The following is a 23,192-nucleotide window of genomic DNA, read 5'->3' on the forward strand; positions in this document are numbered from 1 at the left end:
CAGCATGTATAGTGGGGGGCTGCAGACAGAGACTGAAGCTGAATGAAGTCCAACTGGAAACCTGATCTAACAATTTCCATGCAATCATTACAGCAATCAGAGCTTCCATCTGTTTATTTCTTTCTTTCTGCCCTCTCGTCTCTATCCCTCGTTCTTTGTCCCCGTTTTCCTTATCTGCATCTCTCCATCTTCAAAGTCCTCCACTTTTTTTTTTGTCCACATTTCTTTCGCTCTTTATCTCTTTCTCCATCTCCTGTCCCCTTTCTGATGTTTACACTCCCTCTCTTGCAGCCACCCTCCAGCTATTTTCCCTTTCTTTCAAGATTACCTTAAGGCTGAGAGTGTGTGTGTGTGTGTGTGTGTGTGTGCATATAAAAGATTGGGGTCAGTTCCCAGAAAAAAACCCTCAATTCAAAAATTGAAAACCACATCTGTGTAGTCCAAACTTGAATCATTTTTTAATAAATTAGATTTAGGATGCCAGTATGGCAAAAGTCCATATTCATATTCTACAACGGCTACAATTTCTCCCCCTTCTTCCTCTTTATGATCCACGATGACACGTTTGAAGAGGAACGACAACTCCTGTCAAGAAGGCAGGCTCCGTAGGACGTGGCTCCTAACTGCCTCACAGAAGATATATAACAAACTCTATGGCTTCAATATCGTCAGGTAAAGACTGTGGCTGCCTTTTCATTGCCGTTTGTGTGTCAGATAATCTCCTCTTCATCTCCGCTCTCCAGCTGAGATGCCCTGCTCCCTCTCTCTCTCCCCTCACTGAATCCTCATCATTAACCAAGCCTCCCCACCTCATCTCTCTCCCCTCTTCCCTCCATTTTTCCTCCACCCTCACATCCCGCCTGGCTAAAAACCAATCAGTCAAAGCCCCGTAGAGCTGCGCTTGGCAAGCCAGGGCGCCCGGACGAGCAGCCATTCATCAAGAAAATAACAAAATTAAAATTACACTTCTCTATTTAATTTGGTCATTTATTTTTCCTGGGGGGTGGTTTTGTGAAGGGGCAGGGGGGACAGAGAGAGTGAAAAAGACAGAGTGGGAGAAGAGACGAACGGGCGGTTTAATGTTCTCTCAAAGCCAAGTAATTAGAAGTTGTGGTTGTAGCAAAGCGTCAACTTTGGCATCACGTCTCCCGTCTCTCTTCCCACCCCGAATGGAACAAGCTTGTCCATTTGGTACATAGCCCGGATGTGGATTTATGAATAATAGATACCCAAGAAATACTGGATCGCTATGAGAAGTCATTATCCACTAACATCCACCGGCAGGCATGATGACAGCAATCTATGCTTGGTGTACCTGCTTCCTACCTTAGCCCGGCGTGCAGCGAGGTGACAGGCACAGTGATTTAGGAACGGCAAGGAGGGGATATTGCTTGTATGCAAACGAGAGCTGATTCAGCACTCCTGATTTCTAATCAACTCTGGTGTCATTTATAACCGCCGCGGTCTCAGAGCTCAGACAGCTCAGTTACCCCCTCTACACACGCACACACACAAATGTGCTATGTTAACGCCAGTGTGCTTTTCCCCAAAAACACATTAGTGGAGTTGTGCGTACACCAGACTATATCTCCATTTTTTAGAAGAACGTTTTTGCTGAGCTTATGGAGCCATAACATTTTCTTTAGTAACCTTCAATCTGTAATTTCTGGTGTTCAAATTAGGTAAAGGTTTAATTTTTCAAATAGATTTAACTCCATCAAGTACTCAGTGTTTCTGTTTTTTCCTCAGTTGAATGCAGTTACCCTATTTTGTAAGTAAGCAGCCACATTTTGAAAGTCACAAAAAGGACATGTTTCATTTCACAGCAGAAATATTCAACTTCTTTTTCCTCTCTCTCCTGCTTCCTGGTGTAGGACTGGATGCATTACACTGGAATGATTCTGTTATTTAGCAGAGAATTTGAGGAAATTGCATCTGGGAGTTCAGGAGTTGCAAAAACCCGCCAAGGGAAATTTTTTATGTAATTGAAATGACAATTGTCTTGCTTTGCCATGCTGAGGCTGCAAATATATCTGAGGAAATGAGCCGCTGACAACAACAGATATTTCATAATTGCTCAAGCATCAGCAGCTGCACTATTGTTGAGAAGCAAGAGGAAAAAAAAAAGACTTGAAAGGTAAGAACCAGCCGATTCCCTTGAGCGGAAGAAGGGACTCTTGTGTTCCCTTCCAGTGAAAACACAATCAGACAGAAATCAATGCTCTGGAGAAACTTTGACCCTTGGCCCGCTCACCTCATATTCCTGGGAGAGCTTGAGGTTGTCGTTGGCTTTGAGAAGCTCCGTGTGTTCGGCCAGCTCTGAGATAGGGATGGGAGGATGATTCATCATACCTGCTCGCCAAAAAAATCGAGAGAGAAATTCCACACAGGGGGGAAGAGAGGACAGAAAGTTTATTAGTACAGCAGACAGGACACACATGTTCCAAACTTTCAAATCACACAACACGTCGTTTATGGGTGAGAGTTTGTTGCTTACATAACAATGGGAGTTTGGGTTATAGTGGTGAGGAAGCTTGTGCAGAACATGGTGAATGTCACACACACGGATAATATAGACTGGTGATGTTATATGCACTTCATTGGACCAGGCCAGAGCTCAAAAACAGCTAGGGTTTGTTGAGCAGGGCTGATTGATTATTTGCCAAAAAAAGCTGGAAGCATACACCCACAGAGCAAATTGTATTAATTCCCACAATGGTCATGATGCTGACATGATAGACAGACCAACGGGACCAGTGTTGCTGAGTGTAGCTAGAGGAAAAACATCTGGAGGCATCGATATTTTTTAATAGCTCGGGAAATTAGTTTAAAATGACACAAGATGAAAAATGTACGTTTTTGATGGTGAAATCACAGACAAAAAACACAACAGCCCTTTTTACTCTTTGAATCACCGGAATGCTTATGTTGACGAAAATCCCTTGTTCTCCTCATTGAAGATAATCAAAAGTAAAATTTGCTTTTCAGCATGGCAAAAAAAGGAGAATTCTGGATCACTGGAAAAGCAACTTTCAAAAGGACCTATGTCTTGAAGGATGGTTTTACTTAGTTATTTCTCATTACCTACGCATGAAAACTATATGAGATTATTTTCAACATTTAAACTTACTCAAAGTACCATCCTCTATCAAAAAGGAAGATGAGAGAGAAGCTATGAAACAGCTCCCCGATGCAGATCAGACCTAACATATCCCACAGGGATGCCGTACGGCTCTATCCTTTATCTGTAATGCTCTTGTTGTGCTGTGCTGTTAGCATGGAGACAATTTTGACTGTTGCCTCTATAAAAAGGCTTATTCCATAACAGAGCCCTGACCTGGGGGCTCGTGGGAAGGGGAGGGGGGGGGGGGGGGGTAAGGAGGTTTAGGAGTGTGAGTGATGCTGAGTGACACAGTGAGCTGCTCCATTCCAGCCAGCCGGTGCAAAGCAAGCAAGCTGCTGTTTCGACCCTTCCCTCCATCTGCTGATTCCCTAAAGTAAGTGACCACTGGCTCTAAGATGAACACCCCTAACCTTCCGAAAGCACAAACTCTCAGTTGTATGTCCACTATGTTGTCTTCAGTCATTTATTCCGAGGAATTCCAAGAACGAAGTAGCTTTTCAGTTGGGTGGCAAAATTGTGAGATTCTTTTTTTTTTTTTTTTTTTTTTGGCGTGCTCCAATATCCACTGAATATTGCGTCACTGCTGCTACAATATTATCAGCACTGCTGTGCACTCCAGTCGCTAATCCATTTAGGAGCATAATGCTGAGGCCATGTAATGGAATATGGAGCAGCCATAGATTGTGGCTGTGTCCCTGCATGCAGACTAGCAATACTTAACGCTTTCATATTGTTAGTAAAAGGTCTCTCTTCCTGCCGGGTGACGAGGTCAAAAGTCGACTAAATGTAGAAATCTCCTCATAAAAAAAAAAAAAAAAAAAAAAAAAAAAGTTACCAAGGCTTAGTTGGGCGTGAAAATCGGCATAATCACATTAACCATCCTTAATTTCCCTTTTCGCACAATGCTTAAGATCCCCCTCCCCCAATGTCAAGGGGGTCACTGATGTTTGGGCTGCTTTTGTTGTGCTTAAGAGAGGGGAGCCCAACTCTGTGCGCTGACAGTCTTCATTAGTGATGGTAATTTATTTTACACTGACAGAACAATGCAGCGGTGTCAATTACATGAAGATTAACAAAGATTACAATGCATATATGAGACAAATGGAGTTGACACCGGATGCTGTGACATCCTCCGGAAAATGAACGGACACACTGCATTAACAGCCGACTCGACAAACTCGTGCCCTTCTTAATGATCATCACCATTTAAATGATGTTTACTGAATTAATCTTTTAAAGCCTGTGTTAAATATCTTTAAAAGAAACTCAAACAAAACACTGTAAGGGTAACAGGAGATCTCAAATTATATCACCACATTTGGACATAGCTGTATTTCTTTATTCAGACTTGGGTTTTTCAATGAGCCGACAGAGCGTGCAGACCACGGTGGCATCGTTTGAGAATGAGACAGAGTTATTAATCACATCTGGTGCTGGAATTCATTGAGACGAGCATCAAGAAACAGAGGGAATATTGCAAATTGAATTTGGTTGTCAGTTTACTCACCTCAAATTCAAAGGGAAAAGGTATCAGGAAAAATATGAGCGCAATAAGTAAATGCGTATGCAAATGAGGGGGCCTCACTTCTCCTTGAGAGAACAAGAGTGGGTTGTTTGAGGCGAGATCAAAGAATGTTTGGTGTGTATGTGCGTGGTTGTACGGTTTTACTCTGCGTGTCTCTGTGTGTGTTTGGGAGTGAGTTGCTGATATACTCAAACTCCATCAATTCCTTACAGTTTGTGTTTACTCCCCACATTACTGTCTGCATGTATAAGTACCTGGTACAGCTGGAGAGCTATATCAGGACAAAGTGTTTACATATACACCCAAATAAAGCATGATGACCTGCCAGTGGGGTAGGCTGAGGGTTATACATACTAGTGTTTGTTTACTCCCTCAAACTTTGGTAGAAGGTTTTGAGAAACTTGCTTGAAAATAATTTGAATCCTCAAAACTGCAAGATGCTTAAATCCAATATTTTACTTTTATTCCACCTCTGCCAACATAACGCTATACATCTATAAGTTGTCATGTTTTCAAAGATGAACCTCACAGCTAAACCAATCTGTTTGTGCATGCATTTCTCTCTTTCCCTGTGCACTTTCCCACCCTCATTTGTTTTGTTCTCAAGACAAATGAGTCGATCGCGCCTGATTTGTTCTCTTATTCATTTTGTCATTTACACACCACACGGCACATTGCAGTGTTCATCTAAGAAAAGATTTACTTTCAAAACTAGGCGTTTTGCCGTGACCTGTACTCGAGCAAAGTCGCTCAAGGACAAATTGTTGTTATTCCCTACCCCCACTCCAAAGCTCTCATCCTACTCTTCAGCACCCCCCACCCCTTCACCCACGGCTTTTTACTATCCACGTACAGACTCTTCTATTTTTTTTCACCGCAATCAACAGCGTGATCAATGAACACAGAAAAACAAACTAGCGTCTAATTACACATTTCCAATCTCCCGATCCGCAGTCGATGCGCCTGAGAAATATAATGATTCTTTTTGATAAGCCAAAGCAGTCTCTCTCTCGAAAAGCCTATTTGTGATGTTGCGTATTTCCATATAAAAGGGAAGAAGTCTGTCTGTGGGTAAGCAAAGAAAATAAAGCGGGGAAAAAGGGGGAAGAGGAAAACCAGAAACTCTGCTTTTCCTCCCAGATGATCCTTTTGCAGCGAGCAGGGAGAGGGGGTGATCAAATGTCGAGCCATTGTTTGCCACTGCTTTAATTAATTCTGCTCGTTATCTCCGAGCGCAGAAAAGACCCCGTTACTTCAGAATGGAAATGGAGCAGTGGTAGTGAAGGAGGAGGAGGAAGGGGAAGGGAGACCAACAACAAGGAGGTGAGGAAGGGGAGGCAGAGAAAGAGGGATAACAGAGATTGTACTCCTGTAAAAAAAATCATAAACAAAAAACACCTCTCAACCATCTCTACATCAGCAGAAGTGATCGCACAGGTTATTTATGCATGGTGGATTAATGCACAGCCAACAGCCCAAGTGAATATCGTGACTGACATCCAATTAAAGAAAAAAAATACAGCCCAGTATACCAATAGAAACCAACATCAAATTAATTAGTGCTAAAATTTTTGCTGCATAATGTGAAAAAACAAACAAATGCAAATTATGTATTTGTAAATGGAGGCAAGCGTGCTTGGAAAAAAAAAAAAAAAAAAAGATAAAGAAAGCTGGTACGCAAATGCTAAAAGCATAGAGACTAACTTTCATAGTCAAAATCTGCTTCACTCTGAGGGCTGCTTAGACCAGAATCTGTAAAGAACAGCAAACATAAGGGAAATGGTTTTAAAAGGCTTTAATGCAAAAGAAAATGCTATGTAAAAAAGAAAACATAAAAGTGTGCAAAATGATAAATGGCCAAGAAGTAAAACCAACAGCATTTTTTTTAACAGTAATTCAGCATCAGTAAACTCAGGCCCTTCTCACAGAGGCCTGAATGACAGACTTGAGGCCAGACTGCCAGACAGACGTGGAAAAGTAGGCCAAACATTTTCAGATCAGATCAGATCAGCTACAGTCCTCCTTAGGAGCAGACTGGTTAGCCATGGGCATCAGCCTCTGATTCCCCTGCTGAGAAAACCCTTCTGCCAAGCCCCATATCAACGGTCATAGAGATCAGGGATAAGAAAATTGATTTGCTATCTCTAAGCTTTCATAAACACCACTTGGAAGGGCCCATTGACTGCAATGAGAAATAGACAGAAAGGGGAAAAACCAGCTTATGTTTCCTGGTGAAAGCTGAGTCTGAAAGGTTTCTTTGTCAGCGGCTTGGTGCTGAGGCATCGGGAGTGAAAGGTGTGGAAAAGTGTCCGCATTCTTGGCTGACAGCTGTGGAGCCACAGCTGATGGGAGTCGGAGCTCTGAGGAGCGCGGCGATGGTTCAAAGTCTTATTTGCTCCAGAGGAGAAGTCCTCTGAGGCCGCAGCCAGCGAAACCATGTCCTGGTAGGCTCAGGTCGTCTCAGCTGTTGAAGCAGAAAGGAGCCATCTGTGCCAACGTTAACTGGACATGTGGCCAAGAGATGCAGTCTGATGGGGTGCTGCCAACCTGCCCATCAAGTGACGCGAAATACATTTTGCCCGTGTTTGAAAGCTGAAATCAGATCAACGGGGTTGCTCAGTGATGAAAGAAGAATCACATCACCCAAAGATGGCAACTTTGATTTCAAAGAAAACAGCTCATTTGTTCCAGAGCATTAACAAAAAAATGAGACATGGGAGGCAAGGAAATGTGATTTGCAGGCAAAATGAAAAAAAGAACTTTGTTTTTCAAAAAGAAATCTCTTTTACCAAAAAAAAATCTGGCCTAAAAAATAAAACACCTCTTTGATATTGTAGAAAGGCAGGTAAGTCATCAATCCCAGCCGGGAGCCAAAATGAAAGGAAGGGATAAAGACAAACACTAACATCATTAGGATGTACGTCAAACCTAAAAACCCTGCATAGCTCAGTCCTGCAGAGTAAAAGTTGCTAAACAGTGGTTTACCTTACACTGACGTCTTCGTGAGAGGATGTCAGGCCAGTGGCGCCAAATGAGCGTGGAGAGATGAAGACATCGAACATCCCCCTCTCCCTAATTGATTTGTGACAATGACTAATTAAACATAGCAGGGGGGACTCAGATTCACTGTCTCCAAACGTCATTCATCACAGCAGGAGGGAGGTACAGGCGTGTCTGATTATGTTTATGTGTAAGTGTGTGCTGCGTGTGTGTTTCGACAGAGGTGTTGGCGAGGAGGAAGGCACGGTCGCTGCAGTTGCTGCTGTAATCTGGAGAAACAAGTAGGCTGCTGATGCATGTGAGCGATTGGCTGGTGTCCGTGGGTTTCGCAAGTGCACGACGCTGTCTGCAAGAAAATGCTTGATTTTTACATGCTTAAATGTGGAAGTCGCTTCTTCTGACAGAATTATGGGGGTGTGAAGTGCCATATGCGATGCTGTATCAGAGGGGGGGGATAAAGAGAAACACAGATGGAGACGGCATAAATAGAAAATATATCAAGAGATATGTTGAAGAGTAAACCCAGAGTGAAACTCAGTTCACCTGTCTTTTAATTTGCAGGAGGAGAGGTTTTTTTTTTTCTTCTTCTATTTTTTGCCTGAACAGAAATGATGTGAATTCACATTAGCGCAGCGGCGAATGTCAAACTGATGATGTGAAGGCAGGGTTCTGAGATAAGATATATTGCAGGTGGTAATTGTCGTGATGATCGTTACAGTTTTCCAGCTTTTCAACTGCGAACTGCTAACGAAATGAGAACCAGAGGGAAACGGGAAATATTGGAAGAGAGAAAAGAGTGAGTGCTTATAGCAAAAAAGGGGGGCTTGGTTGGACATAGACGGTAGATATCCACTGAGTCGTGCTGCTTCATTACTTTGGCCCCATTTGACAATTAAACCCCAGGCACCGATGAAGATAATGACAAAACGAGCCGCTCCGCACCCCAAGGAGTTATGGGATGTCACTGTGTGGCTGTCACATGACCTACAGGCTTTAAAGCACACGCGCACACACACACACACACACACACACACACACACACACACACACACAACGTACACACTCTCTCTGAAACGCATTAGCCAAGCTTAGCTTATAGGAAGCCTAATCAAAAACATATTTTTTGTTCCCCAGCACTAGGGGTCACTGAGCACACATTGCCGATGCTGCATATGCTCTGCTGGATAGAAGAGGCCTTGGATAAGTGCACTGGGAGTATGCTCATTTGAACAATGGTCGCTATTAGCTGATGGGGATGTTCACAAATGCTCACCGGCCCACTTAATTGGGCTAAAATGTCCATTCAAATTAAATTCCCCCGGTGCGGAGATAACGACATCGCCCAATTCTGCGGAACAGCGACAGGGCAGTCGAATGAGAATGCTTGTCATATATAAAGAGAAGTCTCAGCATGTATTGGTGAATGTTATGTAAAAGAGAGATTGTAACAAGAGTTTCTATTATTTAAGGAACAGAGGAGGACAGCTGAGGGCAGAAGTGCAAAGTGCTGGAAGTCATTGGGACAAATGGCAGGAATGACTATTATAACCTTGCCATTACAGAGCCACTGATAGGGCTGTGAACACCAGGTGAGATAAAGACGAGGGGTAAATTGAACTTCCACATTTCTGTGCGTGAGCAGGTTTGCGCATCTTCTTTCATCCTCGTGTCTTTCCTCTTCTCAGATGCAAAGATGTCAGGTTTTTTTTTCCCAAGGTACAAACTCCAGGCTCCCAAAGAAGCTGAGGAGAAATGCTCCATTTTGAAATCTGAGCCTTTTGATGGAGCAGAGACTGGCCATGGATGACAGATGGATCGCTGAGAGACAACTAGGCTAGGAGACAGAGAGGCGGGAGGCAGCAAAAAAAAAAGGGAGAAGAAACGAGGGAACACACGGAAAGAGAGTGGATGTGTTTATTCCACCTCCTGGAGGATGTTCTCCTCAAAATGCACGTCTCATTCTTCTGTCAAATAAACTACTTGAGGGAAGAATACGATCTAAACCATCGAGTGGAAAACTCACAATAATCCATGATGCTTCGCTAGAGGTGACTAATATGATTGCAATCAGATTTATTTTCACTTTCTTTCACTGAAACCTCTAATCTGGCAGGATGATACGTTTCCAAAACTGGAAACATGCTCACTTGTTCATCCATGTGACTTTTTGAAAATGGCTTGTAATGAAGCATTAGGAATTCGAATACAACAACCTCAAGAAAGCAAACTTTGCTCCACCGAGATTCAGACCAATGACAACAAACTGTAGAGGCCACCATAGCTTATATCACAGACGGCTAAATAACAGAGACAGACCAATAATGGGTCTGAGAAGGAGGAGGTTGGAAGATGGAGAAGCCTTGGAGAATGAGTTTGGGATTGAATGCGCTCTGTTGTTAACACCAGGCTTTAGCTCGGATGAACACCAGATGGAAAGTGAGACAAAAGGGAAAAGCAGGTAAGAACCCAGGAGATCTTCAAAACAAGATTTGTTTCCAGGGTAAAAACATTACGTCCAACAACAGACATCACTTTCTAACTATCTGTTATCGTTACATGGGGACAGGGCCGACATGTAGATATGACTGCAGGTAGTTATGAAGGCACATGATGTCAAACAGAATGACGTGGGAGCACTTCATGGACATCACTCATGCTGCAGCGTAAACTGAACTTGAAGTTGCATCATTTGTGGATAGTTAATCTCTGTGTAGGCTGTGTGCATGTGTGTGTGCCAATGTTACAATCCGCCATCTCTACACATCTAAGTTATGTGTGTGCATTAAAACACATAACTGCACGCATGTTTCGTCTTACAGGAATGAAAAGTTTTCACTGAATATTCTGGTGTCAAGAAGGAAGGTCTTCTGCAGGTGTCTTCATTTGCCCATATATTACAGTGGTTGGCCAATTTGAGCTTTTGACAGCCAGTAATGGTATTGAGGGATTAGCGCAGCTGCTAATAAACATTTTCTGCCAAATTTTAAAATTTGCTTTCCATTTCAGTGGGTTCCAAAAATTAGAATTTTCAAGTTCCTGCAAAACTTTGCTATTTGCAGTGTGAAAACTTTTAAAATAGCATTTTGTCTGTTATAGCCACTGAAGCAATGGCCTCTGTGACTTTTAATGTAGGCAAGTGGCTTCTTAAAATCCACTTCTTTATCTACAACTTTGGTCTGTTTCCAAAAAAAACCCCCCCATAGATTGGCCCAATGTTAAACTAGCCACTGACATGCAGTGATAACAGGCATGAGCGCTCCACTGAAAACTGCCTGAGAATGGAAATCCAATTAAACCAATGAAATACAAGCCTTAGATGGCTTTTTAACTGGCCAGCTTTTATCCAACAATCAAAAGTAGTTATTCGGAGGTCTAAATGAAGAACATTAACGGTTGCTATCTCAGCAATCTATGAAGTATTTTGCAACGCAGAGCTACTTGTATTTTTACTTAGCTATTTACTTTGTAAAGGGGGACTGGGCAGATGTTGTAAATCTGCGTCCAGTGGGTTCAAAATCTGTCATCAGTGTCTGGTCAGCAAATTGTTATATTAACCCACGAACCAAGCTATAAAAATGTCACAGCTTTCCCTAAAGGCAAAGGGAGGCAGGTCTCGTTTCAAGTTTTACAGGTTGTCACACTTAAAGCTGGATGACTGAACTTCCTTCTTCACATCTGTCATATTGTCAGTGAAAATGAAAACTGTTTTTTTACTAAAAGGCCAATGTGGACAAATATGGAAACACACAGTCTATCAGTGTAACTATACCTATATGTGTTATTTAGACTGTTTGTGTTCCTCAGTCTGTGTGTTGTGTGTTCTTCCTGTACCTGGAGTTTGGAAGTTGATGCGTCTCATCTCCACAGGGTCTGTGGGGTGGTGGGGTGTGATGTCTGCGTTGTTCAGCAGGCATTTCGTGCGCGGCTCTGACTCTTTTCTTTTGCGGCTGGAGGACAAGACAAACAAAAAGTAGAAAAGAGGGGGAAGACACACAACAAAAACAACACAACAGGTTTTAGTGAGCGTTTGATCTGGCAGAACAGTGACCACTCTCACTAATGATGACACCTAAAAAAAAAAAAAAATAATCAGCAACGCCAACTGACTGGTAAGTCAGCAGGTCAAGAACGCTTGAGTGAAGCCAAATCAGAAACAGGGGAGCTGAGAATGCGTATCAAGAACGCAAAATTCTCCTTCACCTTCACTAATTAAAGGCATCTTTTTTTTTTTTTTTTTTGCTGAGGCAGGCTATTATGTCTTCCCCTGTAAAATGCAATAAAGTACGGCTAAACCTTACCTGTCAGGTTTGCTGTTTCCAGAGAAAGCAATAGGAGCCAAATAAATATATAAAGATGGTGAAAACACAACACACAAGGAGAAAGGGAGAGGGGGGGGAGGCAAGAAGAGAGATAAATCAATAGAGAGCAGTTTAAAATTCACAGGGGTCGCTGCTGGGCTCGCAAAACGCGAGATAAAGCTCATCAGCATTTGGAGGAGGCGTGTGCATGCGTGTGCATGTGCGCATGTGTATCAGTTTGTCAGAACAAGAGAGTATTCAATGAAATGTGCAAGTTAAGTGTGTACATTCGTGGGTCCGTGTCTGTGCGTCTGTGTGCGTGTGTGTGCTTATGTGTGTGCACGAGGGTGCAGATACAGATGGGGAGAGGGGAATGTCAGGGCCAAGGGCAGACCCGGGAAACACTATTCACCAGGGAGAGATGGAGAGGGAGATGGGAGAGTGAGGGGGACAGAAAGAGAAGAGAGAAAAAAAGAGAGAGATCCAAGGAGAGATGTTACTCTCCCTAACCACAAAGACTGAGGTAAGGCAAGGTCAGACAGTCAGGGATCATCTGACAGTAGCAAGCTGTACTTGTGTTGCTCACACCAGCCCCGGCCCCCTTAAAATTATTCAGGGATCTTCCCTGGTATGTAGGGCGACCTCTTACACTACCTTTTCATTTGGGACTTGCAGTCACTGAGACTAAAAGCACTTAAGTGTAAAACAAGGGGGGAATATTGACTGTATATGTATGTTCTAAAGCCCCAGGACGCTAAGGAATATGAACTCATTTAGACTTGTGACAGGAGGAGAGCTGCCGCCTGTAAAGTTCATAAAAGCACAGTTTGATGTCTACCACTAGAAATTAGGTCCCTGAAATCTTATTTATGCATAAATGTTAAACTAATAATGGCTAAAACAACTAGTAAGTACTTGAATAACACCATATGGGCTATTATTTCCACAATTAATAGGCAATATTTGAAATATATGCCTATTTAAATCTATACATCTCTTTATTGCAACATTCTTGGTCCAGTTATTGAGCACCATCTCAAAGAATCTCTTCCTTTCTCCTTTCTTCATGTCCCTCACTTCCCACAACCATCTTTTTCCACAAGAAAAGCTTTTTCATATTTACATGCAACAATGTTGTTAGATTTTGAATATCATGCTGCCATGAATGCAGAATAAGCCCCTCTTTCAACATGCTCCCAAACATGCAATTATTTCCCAATAGCCCAATTCCCCTGCAACACTGCAAATAACTGGTTCAACATCAAATGACAAGAAAATGTTCATTGTGTTTTCACTGCATACGAAAGAAAAATCCAGCACTTTCACCCTTAGCGAGTAAAAACATGGATCACAGTTATATTGCTTGTGTGGAGCAGTGGGTGGAGCAAGACATTAACAATGCAAAGCTTATGGGTTCAATTCTCTGTGTATCGTAAGAGGAAGGTTATAACAATTTCCAGAATAAATGGTCGCTCAGTACAAATTATCATTGGTATGTATACTACGCCTAACCCTGAGTGTTATCATTTGAGGTTGACCGATGTTATTTTGACACTGAAGTCTAAATGTAGATCAAACTGCATTCTCCACAAAAACTACAATTCAAAAACCAACTCACTTTTTATACAGGAGAATAGCAATGACGATGCAGATGATGAAGACCACAGCCAGGACTGGGCCCACCACCCATATGAGTCCGTCACCAGTCTCTACTGGGCCAACCTCCAGCTCGGGAGTCACCACAGTGTCGGTGTAAGGGCTGGTAGCAAACATTTTCTGCACAGAAAGATCAGGTAGACATTTACACAACATATGGAAACACAAATCCAGGTTACAGCATGGTATTTACAGGAGATGAATGAAGTTTAGTGTTAAGCACAAACTGGACAAAAACGAAATGTTAGATGAACAAACTGAAGCGAACCAAGATTAAATGGACAGAAATGAAATTAAATCCACTCTGACAAAAAGCAATTGACTAAAAGTACGCCAACTGAACTGTGTTGGACTCACCCCGGAGGTGGCGTTGAGTTCAGCCAGCAGGAAGAAGACATACTCCTGGCCAGGTTCAAGAGGCTTGTTCTCACAGCTGCTTTGGCGATAGTCAGATCCCACCGTGAAGCTGGGGGGCAGCTGCCTGAAGCAGGCTGTGATGTAGGGCTTCCTCTGGTCCAGCTGAGCCAGCTGGCGGCGTGAGCGACGCTTGAGGGTCACCTCCCGCAACAGCTGATTGATGTGCAAGGGCATTGGTTTAAGGGCTTTTTATATGCGCTCCTTTTGGTATCCTCTTGTGTTTTTTGCAGATTCTACAACATCAGTCCCTAATTCACTGACAGATCAGACTAAAACTAGAAAACATCTAAGTCTGGGCTTATAATCTTTTTTGATTCTCTTAAATGTTTGCTTATAATCTGATGAAGAAAGACCAAGAGAGGCAGATGCTTTTAATAATAATCAAAAGACATACACACAAAATAATGTGCTGTCAGTGAGTCAAACTCTTCAGTTCTGAGAACTATGAGGATATATGTATATGCTAAGTCAATAAATGATGGGCCCATCCTAAGCCTAGTGATTATCTGGCCGGATTACAAGTTATCAAATGTTTTCAACAAATAAATTACTTGTGAATTTAAGTGACTGTTGTGTACAAGATCTAGATATATTTCACTGACATGGCCGAGACCAAAGAAGACAAACTGTAGGTGTAGCTGCATCCTTAATCCCAGTTCAGACCAAAGATTTGTGATGAGACAGGCAACTTCTTGCAATGCTCAGTTCTGCAAAGTTCTAAAAACCTGCCGGTTCACACCAATGCAACTACATGAGACGGTGTATCATCTCAATGCAACAACCCTCTGTACTTCCGTTCTGTTTTCCAGCTTTTCAGGCTTATTTTGCGGCTTACTATTATTTGTAGCTTCTTAAAATATGAATGAGGATAGTAATGGTGAGATACTGGCTACAGTTGCATTTGTAGTAGTGATTAACGGCAAAACACATAAACAAGGCAAGCATCGGATTGACTGTATTCATAATAAATACGCCACAGTAATACAAGTAAGCAGCGCCACTTAGTTTGTCAATAAGAATGTGTGTTTGTGAGGGGGCATTAGCACATACAGCGAGCAGCAGTAATTACCCACCATCTGATACCGGCATATGCGAGGATGGAAACAGTGGGCTTCACTACAAGCCAACTGACTGTAGAAACAGGTGATGTGCTTTACATTCTAAAACCTGCCAATGGCGATTTGACAGGTGACACCATCAGCCAGCTTGAGTCGAGCTCAGACGGCCAGTTCACACCACTGCAACTTTTCTCTGCAACGTTCTAGAACGGTTTAATCTCGTCGCCAATCATTGTTCTGAGCTGGGCTTTAGATTATAAAAGCTGCTAACTTTCTGGCAATGTTCCATGTAGCCATGGTCCAAGACCCCTCCCCCCTCCAACATCCAGTGACTCTTATTCATTTTAAACTGCAGACAGAGGCAGGCACTAAGCAGAGGGAACGTGTGTAATCCCAAATCCAATAGGGATGGTTGCTGTTGATCTGGCGCTCAAGGTGACCTTGAGCTATGGTAAGAGTGGGTAAAGACTGTGTAATTCTCTCGACTGCATGCTTAGGGGGATAAATTAGCATAGCTGAGATGTATTTATGTCCGAGTTGTGAGTGCCCATGCTTGGTACATGGCCTGTACAATATAATTTTCCTAGCTCATGCAACTGTTAATAACACAAATGTAGTGACAAAAATGTCTCTGGGATCCCCCCTATTACATATATTATATTCTATTATATTATCAATTATCATTTACATCATTTTATATTAGTTTAATTATTTCTGTTGTGCCAGAGTAACCTAACACTGTTTGCTTTTAAAGTATCCTACCTCTTCCATGTCCATCTCATCAGGGTTCTTCAGGTTTTTGACAGCTCCTGAAGTCCTCTTAAGTGGCACAACAACCACATAGAAAGTCCTAGAAAACACGGCACCAAAGTAATTCACAAAAATTACCAAAAGTTCACAGTGACACTTAATTGATACTGCATGGCAGTTTATATGAAAACATTCACCACAGTTTTGACAATTAATTAAACGATAATTCAACACTTGCAGAAGGTATAGCAAAGTTCAGCATGTCAACTCCCATTTCAACACCTCAGACAATTTGAGATCACACTCCATATCACATCACTTTAACCTAAATACCTCAAAGAAGATTCAGACAACGCCTGCGGAACCCATATTCTAGCATGACATACTCACTTGACATCCTTATTATCGACCGGTGGGAAGGACATGGTGAGCATGTTGTCGGGCTCAGCGTAGATGTCCAGCTTGGGTTTCTTGACCAGGATGAGTGGTGCAGTCTTGGCAACCACGCGGTGTCTTGGCCCACCGTCTATGCTTTCTTGGCAGGTCACCCTGAACTCGTAGGTGGTGTTGTGTTTTAGCCCGGTGACCAACACCCTCATCTGCCTGGCATCCACATCCATCTTCTGACGGTTGTACTCAATCTACAGTTCAACAGATGGTCCAGAAGTTTAATCGATAATTGGTAAAAGGGATAGTTGGGTGAATGATTATTTTGGCAGGTCAAATGATTGGCACTCGAATAACAGATGGAAATGCGTTCTAAATTTCAGAATGGGATTTTAAGGAATGTTTTTTATATTAAAACATAACTCAGCAGACAGCTGAAACTCTTTATTTGCTCTACATGAAACTCACCGTGCATTTGTATGGAGATTTACTGTCAGAAAACTTCCATGCAATAACCACAGTGGTCTTGGTGGCCCACTTCACAGTGAAATTCTTTGGAACGTCTGTTGATTGGACAAATGCGAGGAAAAAAACAAACAAACAAAAAACAAAACAAAGACTTTAGTAAATTGAAAGTGTAGAGAGATCAAGGAAAGAGAAACAAAAGAAGAACCTTTGGCTTAAAAGAAAAGCTGTTGTTCCCCTGCAACGTTCCTCTTGGTTGGAGAGTGAGTAACGGTGAGCTGTCATTGGCTGTGAGAAGGGCAACGCCATTGGTTAAGACACACAGCACGTAAGACTCATGGACGACAAACCCATGGAGCACAAGGGTGTGCCCACTGGCTAGCCATCGTGGGTAATGCCAACCCATCTCAACAATGTCTTTGAACCTATGACCACTTGAGGATTAACAACTGACCCATTTGGTGTCAGTGCCAACTGTTCCTATGCCTGTACTGAGTTTGGGTTGGCACTGCCAACGTGCTGCCAGGCGGGCATAGAGACAGACTCAAAACACAGCATGCCAACAGTCCTTAGCAGTGCATCTGGGGATGCCATGCCACAAACTGTCCCAATAAGGGACAAGGTAAGGGGAAAGGAGGAATTAGGGAAGGGAGGGGGTTAGGAAGGGGGGTATATCTCAAAACAAACCCAAAACCAAAAAAGAAAAAAAGAACCAAAATCTACTTTCTGTCATCTTACAATAGTCAAAACATTCTATTGGCGTGACTGGGTTTGACTGAGGTCCTACCTTGTTGGAAAACTGGGGATGTGAGATGACATTAGCTGCGTGAGTGTGCTTGGCAAAGGGCTGCAAGGATGACTGACACAATTGTCTGACCAAACAGCACTTACCTTGAAATTCTAGGCTGCTCTCCTCTTTCTCAAAATGACTGACTATAACTTACTGACTTGGGTTTTACCTTGTTTTGGTTAGTGAAGTGAGTATCCCACGGCAAACAATTTTAATATCAATCTTTTTTCTTTCTTGAGGAGAAGTGGAGGTGGTTGAAGGAGGGGGTGGGGCAGTTTTGATTTTTTTTTTTTTTGTTGTTGAAGATTTTTTTTTTTTTGCCAAGTTCCAACCCCCTGCCAACCGGGTTGGAGAAGAAACAGGCAAGCCCTACCTGTTGGATCAAAGGCCACCGTCCGATACTGGATGGGCGGGCTGTAGGGCCCTGGACCTACACTGGTGTGTGCACGTATTTTCACATCGTACGCTGAGTTCGGTTTGAGGCTGTTGAGAACATAGCTGGACTGGTTTGGGGGCAAGCGGAGCTCCCGTGGTGCTCCAACGGCGCCGGTTTCCTTATAGGCCAAAGTGTACTCCGTGATTACCCCATTTCTCTCTGCCAGCACTGGAGGAGACCAGGACAGCTGCACTGAGCAGCATGTCACATTGGAGCCCTCTTCAATTTGAGGGTAGCCCCCTGGCGTGTTCTCGGGTACACTGAGTTCTACCACAGCCTCTTCCCCAAAGCCCCCCCTGCTCTTGGCTGAGACTTTAAAGATATAGGTGGCCCCCCGGTGGATGTTGCCCACAGAGTACTGTCGTTCTTGTGGAGCAAACTCCAGTGTGGCTAAAGGAGAGACATCTTTGCGGCCAAACTGCAGCCGGTAACCCTGCAGGTCCATACCACTGGTGAATTCTGGAGGGTCCCAGCGAACCACAGCTGATGTCTCTGAGTCCTGAGCCACTGACAGATAGGGCAGACCAGGCACTGTGCAAACAAAGACATAAAAGAAATCTCAGTGTCAGTGTTTCCAGTTCTATTAAGATACATGAACATATTGATCACAAACTGTAAAGACATCAGGAATACTGTTGTAGCTGTATTGAGGAAACCATTAGCGCTTTTAGCATGGCAACCAAATACCTGCATTAGACCTGTTTGATTATACTGTATGGGACAATACAAGAGTGGACATGGACTGCCAACCAATGAGAATCAAGAATTTTCAAATATTATAGTAAATATAAACACATTACAGACTCTACAATTTTTGTTTTGTTTAATTTCAGTCATCCATCAAATAACACCCTGGCAAACTGAGTCGCGTGGAGTAGTGGAAGATCCTCAGAACCTCTAAATTCTTGAGTGATCGTTGTAACCATTACCATTTTATGACATATGTACGCTCCAGCCAAAATAATTTCTGTACTGCAAAGCATCACTAAAACTTTAAGCAGAGAACAGTGCCTCTCTCAGCTGTAAGAGTCATCTCTTGTTGTAAAATAGATGATCTACGCTTGGGGTCTAGACACCATTCTTCAGAGTGGCCCAGTTTTGCTGCTCTTATGGATGACACACGTCTCTTCTTAACTCTCCTTTTAAGGCCCCATCAGTGTGATAGAGGCAGCAGCAGTTATGGGAAGCCTTCAGTTCTTGAGTTGCCGTCAAAGCTTTGTGAGAGATGAGCGTGGCTGATTCGCACTTGAGCCCCATCTCTCTGTAAATAGATTCTATCTTGCCTCATCTTACATCCCCTCTTTCTCAGAAATACAAGGCAGTGGCGGGACAGATAACTGACAAACATAAGTTAGGATACAATTGCGGACATACACGCTGTTAGTGATGTACTCAATCACAAATACTTCTGTTATTTTTGTATAACAATACTGACTGGATGAATGATATGAAGCACGCAACACAACACAGTCACTACATTTACCATCATCAATTTAATTCCATGCCTCGATGTGAGATAGTGAAACCACTGGTGAGAAGATTGGCTATCTCTGTATATATCTGATTCAAATAGCTTGCCAACTGGGTCGGCAAACTGGGTCGGCAGCAAATTGGTTGGTCCTGGCTGCGAGAGCTTTCTCAGCATAAATTAAAAACGCTGAATAAGCTGAATACAAATGATTAACTCTAGTTTAATGTGTTACATACACTTTGCCATTATCTTTAGCCGCCACAATTTAAACATACATTTGCCTTTTTCATTAAACATCTAACGTTTGTTAAGTGTTACACTGCATGAATTTATATTGAAGAATCTATTTGAGCCTTTTTTCTTACAATTTATGTCTCATGTTCATCTGCTTGTGCATGACTTTGTGCATAATGGACAGAGTGTATGCGCGTGTATGTGTTCATGTGTGTGACGGTATAGGCCCTGGTTTGCTGCCAGCTCCAGCTCCTATATCACCATTCCACCTGCATACAGAGCTATTTGGCATTTTGCCCAGTATGGACTTAAAGTAATTTGGAGGAGCCAACATTAGTCTGAGGCAAAAGTACTCCCTCTCAGTGGAATAGTATCACTGTGTGTATGTGAGTCTGTGTACATGTGCCCACATATAGTATATATTCCTGCGCCAAGATGCAAGTCCTAATGTGCACATAGTAGAAACACACACACAAAGCAATCCACTCTACACAGTCCACTCCCTCTGCTCGTATTATTCATTTCCGTTTGCTAATGGTCTTCTTTCTGAGGGCTGTTGCTGGAGGAAGACGGGGGTTGGTGGGTGGATGGTGGCTAGTCAGCTGAGCCTTTGCCGGTAATGGAAAGGCGGGGGCGCCGAGTGTTGGGTGAGACGAATGCTCCTAATACTCCTCGGCTACATACTATAGCTCAGCTTGGTGTCATTTAAAAGCCCACTCTGCCTTCATGCTCACCGCTAATCAAGGAAATAGAATCAGAGATAATGATCCTTTGTGTTTGTGTGTGTATGTGTATGTGTGTATAGGTGTGTGTGTGTGTGTGTGTGTGTGGCTTCCATTCTAAATTTCTGTGCTTCGCTTCTAACCTCAACAGGCTACCAAATGTATCCATTACAACCTTTGTGGCCCTGAAACTATTTTATTATTTGTACATTCAAAACATTAGCGTGTTGCACACAGGGGAGAAGGATCATGGGTACTGAGCCAGCAGATTGGTGTTGGGAGGAGGTGGGATTGTTTGTGGTGTGTACAGCGTATGTGTTAAAGTGTATTGTGCTACAGGATGATGAGAGAGAGAGAGTGATGGCATGGTGAGGGGGTGAAAAATGACTGAATGAGGGATGATGAAGGTGACTGGGGACAAGGAGCAATCTGCTGCAAAGAGGGCCCAATAGGGATATGAGGGGGGAGTGTGTGTGTGTGTGTGTGTGTGTGTGTGTGTGTGTGTGTGTGTGCATGAGTGATTCTGGGGGTTCTTAGACACTGATTGTCCCTCTCCTCACTGTTCATCTCTCCCCCCAACACTCTCTTATTCTTCCCCCTTCTCCCCACTTCTCCCCTTGCACACTGCCCAATCCCCCTTTTCATTTCCTTGCCTCCTTCCCCACCCCCTCCATTCCCCTCTCTCTCTCTATGTCCATGTCAGGGTCGACCCTGGTTCAATCCCTCCATGTGGTCCTCCCGGCACGTTTCCCATCAAGCTGCAGTATTAACAGCCTGCTGTGGACACTCACTCAGCCTGATTGAGCAAGGGCTGATCAGGTATCCCTCTCATTTCCTCCCTCTCTTGTGTACACTAAAACCAAAATATACACACAAACATATTAAATCTTGCTTGTGTGCAAATGACATAGTGCACATATATGCACTTTTTAATTATCTGTCGCCCTGGATGTAAGATTCTCTGCTTTAAGCTGCACTCCTTCACAATAAAAAAAAAGTATCCCACTGATTAACCTGTGGCTACAGCCTGCCTAAGGAGACTCAACATATCTTAAGACATGTGGGGGGTAAGAGGTCTTTTTCGACCTTAAAGGTCATGACAAATCCGTCGCTCTCTCATCTTCGTTTCCCTCTGCTTTTAATTTAGCCTGCTTACTGAAGGAGTGTATGTGTGTGTGTGTGTGTGACAGGGGTTCGTGGAGGGGAGTAATTGGTAGGGTAGGAAATGCCATGGAGTCAAATCTGCAACAAATTTCACATGGCCCATTTGGAGTGCAAGAGCTATTAAGGAAGCAAGCGAGAACGAGAGAGAGAGAAGAGACAGGGCCATTACATCAATGATTTCTCACTGGACAAAAATAACAATCAGGAAGTTACTAAACATGCAATGAGGGGATCAGGGCTGATGTTTCAAGTCAGCTGTCTGCATTAGAATAACTATCCACACCCTTTTAAACATGCACGCATCCCTAAGCATCCTTTCACAGGATGCAACGATCGAAATGAAGTGCTGTAGCGTTGGGGGATGGGAGTTTGTTCGCTATCAAGGAGGGCAGGATACCCTGTGCCTGTCTGACAGCAGTGTGACTGAGTTCATTGTAGTCTATATCCACTCTGACTGGCAATATGATTAATGAATAATGCAAACCACTTCACATAATTACAAACAGCACAAATAAAACTTCCAAAATGATACACGGTAAAACTTTAACACTGGCTGCCAGGATAGTGCTCCATCAACATTAATACAGTACTGTACACAGTACACTGTACAAGTACAAGTACAAGTGTAGGATAATGTATCAGTATTGCTTTTCATTAATGTTGGTCTTTAAATCTTTTTGCTGCCATTTGGGGCCGTTGGTACTGCGTGTGTGAAGTTAAAAAATCACTTCCTTGGCATTTTGCTTTCACTTAAAAGCCTTTATTCATAGTGCTTTACCATAAGATGACCAGCCTTTCCTCCCTTATATGAGAATCCACAAATACATCAGCCATCATCTTGAGGCATCTCTCTGACTTGGCATACCCCAAATTGTTTTAGTTTTTGCTGCTGCTGGCTCAGAAGATCTCAAGGTGGAGGTGCTGGGTAGCCCACTTCATACTGTATCCTACCTTTAGAGAAGGGGTGTAAAATTCTTTTTGAAGGGAGGCCAGATTAGATAATGTGTAAATGTCAGGGGGACAGTTGCTTCTTGCATCTGTTTATGAAAATGCATTCACTCCATCAGCGTGGTTCCTACTTAGTTCATGTCTATAAACTGTGAGATAGTCCTGCCATCCTGAGGTTAACAGAATAAAAAATGCAATGTAAACTTGCTTTAATTCAATTTTATGTAGTGGGCCACATATAGTATATTTTGAGACACAAGTCGTGGGCCGTCTGAAATCGATCCGGGGGCCATGGACTTTGGACATGCTTGCTTTGGAGTGTTGTATCTTTGGAACAGGTTTTCTTTTGAGTTTATCTATTTGTTAATTCTACTTAGATTTTTGAAAAACTTTTCTACTTATACCTGCACAAGAAAAGAAGATAAAAAGCATAACCATTGATCGCTGCTCCTTTCAGCCCAGTGAAACACTCCACAATGTACAGATGGGACGGCAGAATAACATTTTCAGACACAAACATTTTAATCTTTTGTCAATAAACACTCCCTCTGGACCCCCTCTCAAACTCAGTCTCATGTTGGCCATGGTAAAGTTTGTTCCTCAAAGCATGGAATGGAAGTATGGAAAGTATGAATCACAAAAAAAGCCGCTTTTCAAACCTAGCTTTCATTCAGCAAACAAAGACAGCTCCAGACACAGAATGGATGTTGTTTGTCTGTGACTCGCAAATGGGTGCGCAGTTCTACT

General features: G+C 42.9%; 1 protein-coding gene across 8 annotated transcripts in view; it reads right to left on the reverse strand.

The window, feature by feature from the left end:
- Positions 1 to 23,192, reverse strand: part of ptprsa (protein tyrosine phosphatase receptor type Sa) — a 259,574-nt gene that overhangs the window by 25,938 nt on the left and 210,444 nt on the right. For 4 of the 8 annotated variants that reach the window (XM_033622809.2, XM_078168851.1, XM_078168852.1 and 1 more), the window contains 9 exons: positions 17,844 to 18,437; positions 16,684 to 16,778; positions 16,219 to 16,469; positions 15,841 to 15,928; positions 13,961 to 14,173; positions 13,566 to 13,723; positions 11,481 to 11,596; positions 6,354 to 6,401; positions 2,255 to 2,352 (listed from right to left, as the gene is read on the reverse strand). In XM_033622809.2, the coding sequence (XP_033478700.1) occupies positions 2,255 to 2,352; positions 6,354 to 6,401; positions 11,481 to 11,596; positions 13,566 to 13,723; positions 13,961 to 14,173; positions 15,841 to 15,928; positions 16,219 to 16,469; positions 16,684 to 16,778; positions 17,844 to 18,437 (1,661 nt within the window). The remainder of the gene's footprint in view (positions 1 to 2,254; positions 2,353 to 6,353; positions 6,402 to 11,480; positions 11,597 to 13,565; positions 13,724 to 13,960; positions 14,174 to 15,840; positions 15,929 to 16,218; positions 16,470 to 16,683; positions 16,779 to 17,843; positions 18,438 to 23,192) is intronic. The other 4 variants (XM_078168854.1, XM_078168853.1, XM_078168856.1 and 1 more) reach the window with 3 other exon arrangements.

This window comes from Epinephelus lanceolatus, chromosome 6, assembly GCF_041903045.1.
Source record: "Epinephelus lanceolatus isolate andai-2023 chromosome 6, ASM4190304v1, whole genome shotgun sequence".
Taxonomy (NCBI): domain Eukaryota; kingdom Metazoa; phylum Chordata; class Actinopteri; order Perciformes; family Serranidae; genus Epinephelus; species Epinephelus lanceolatus.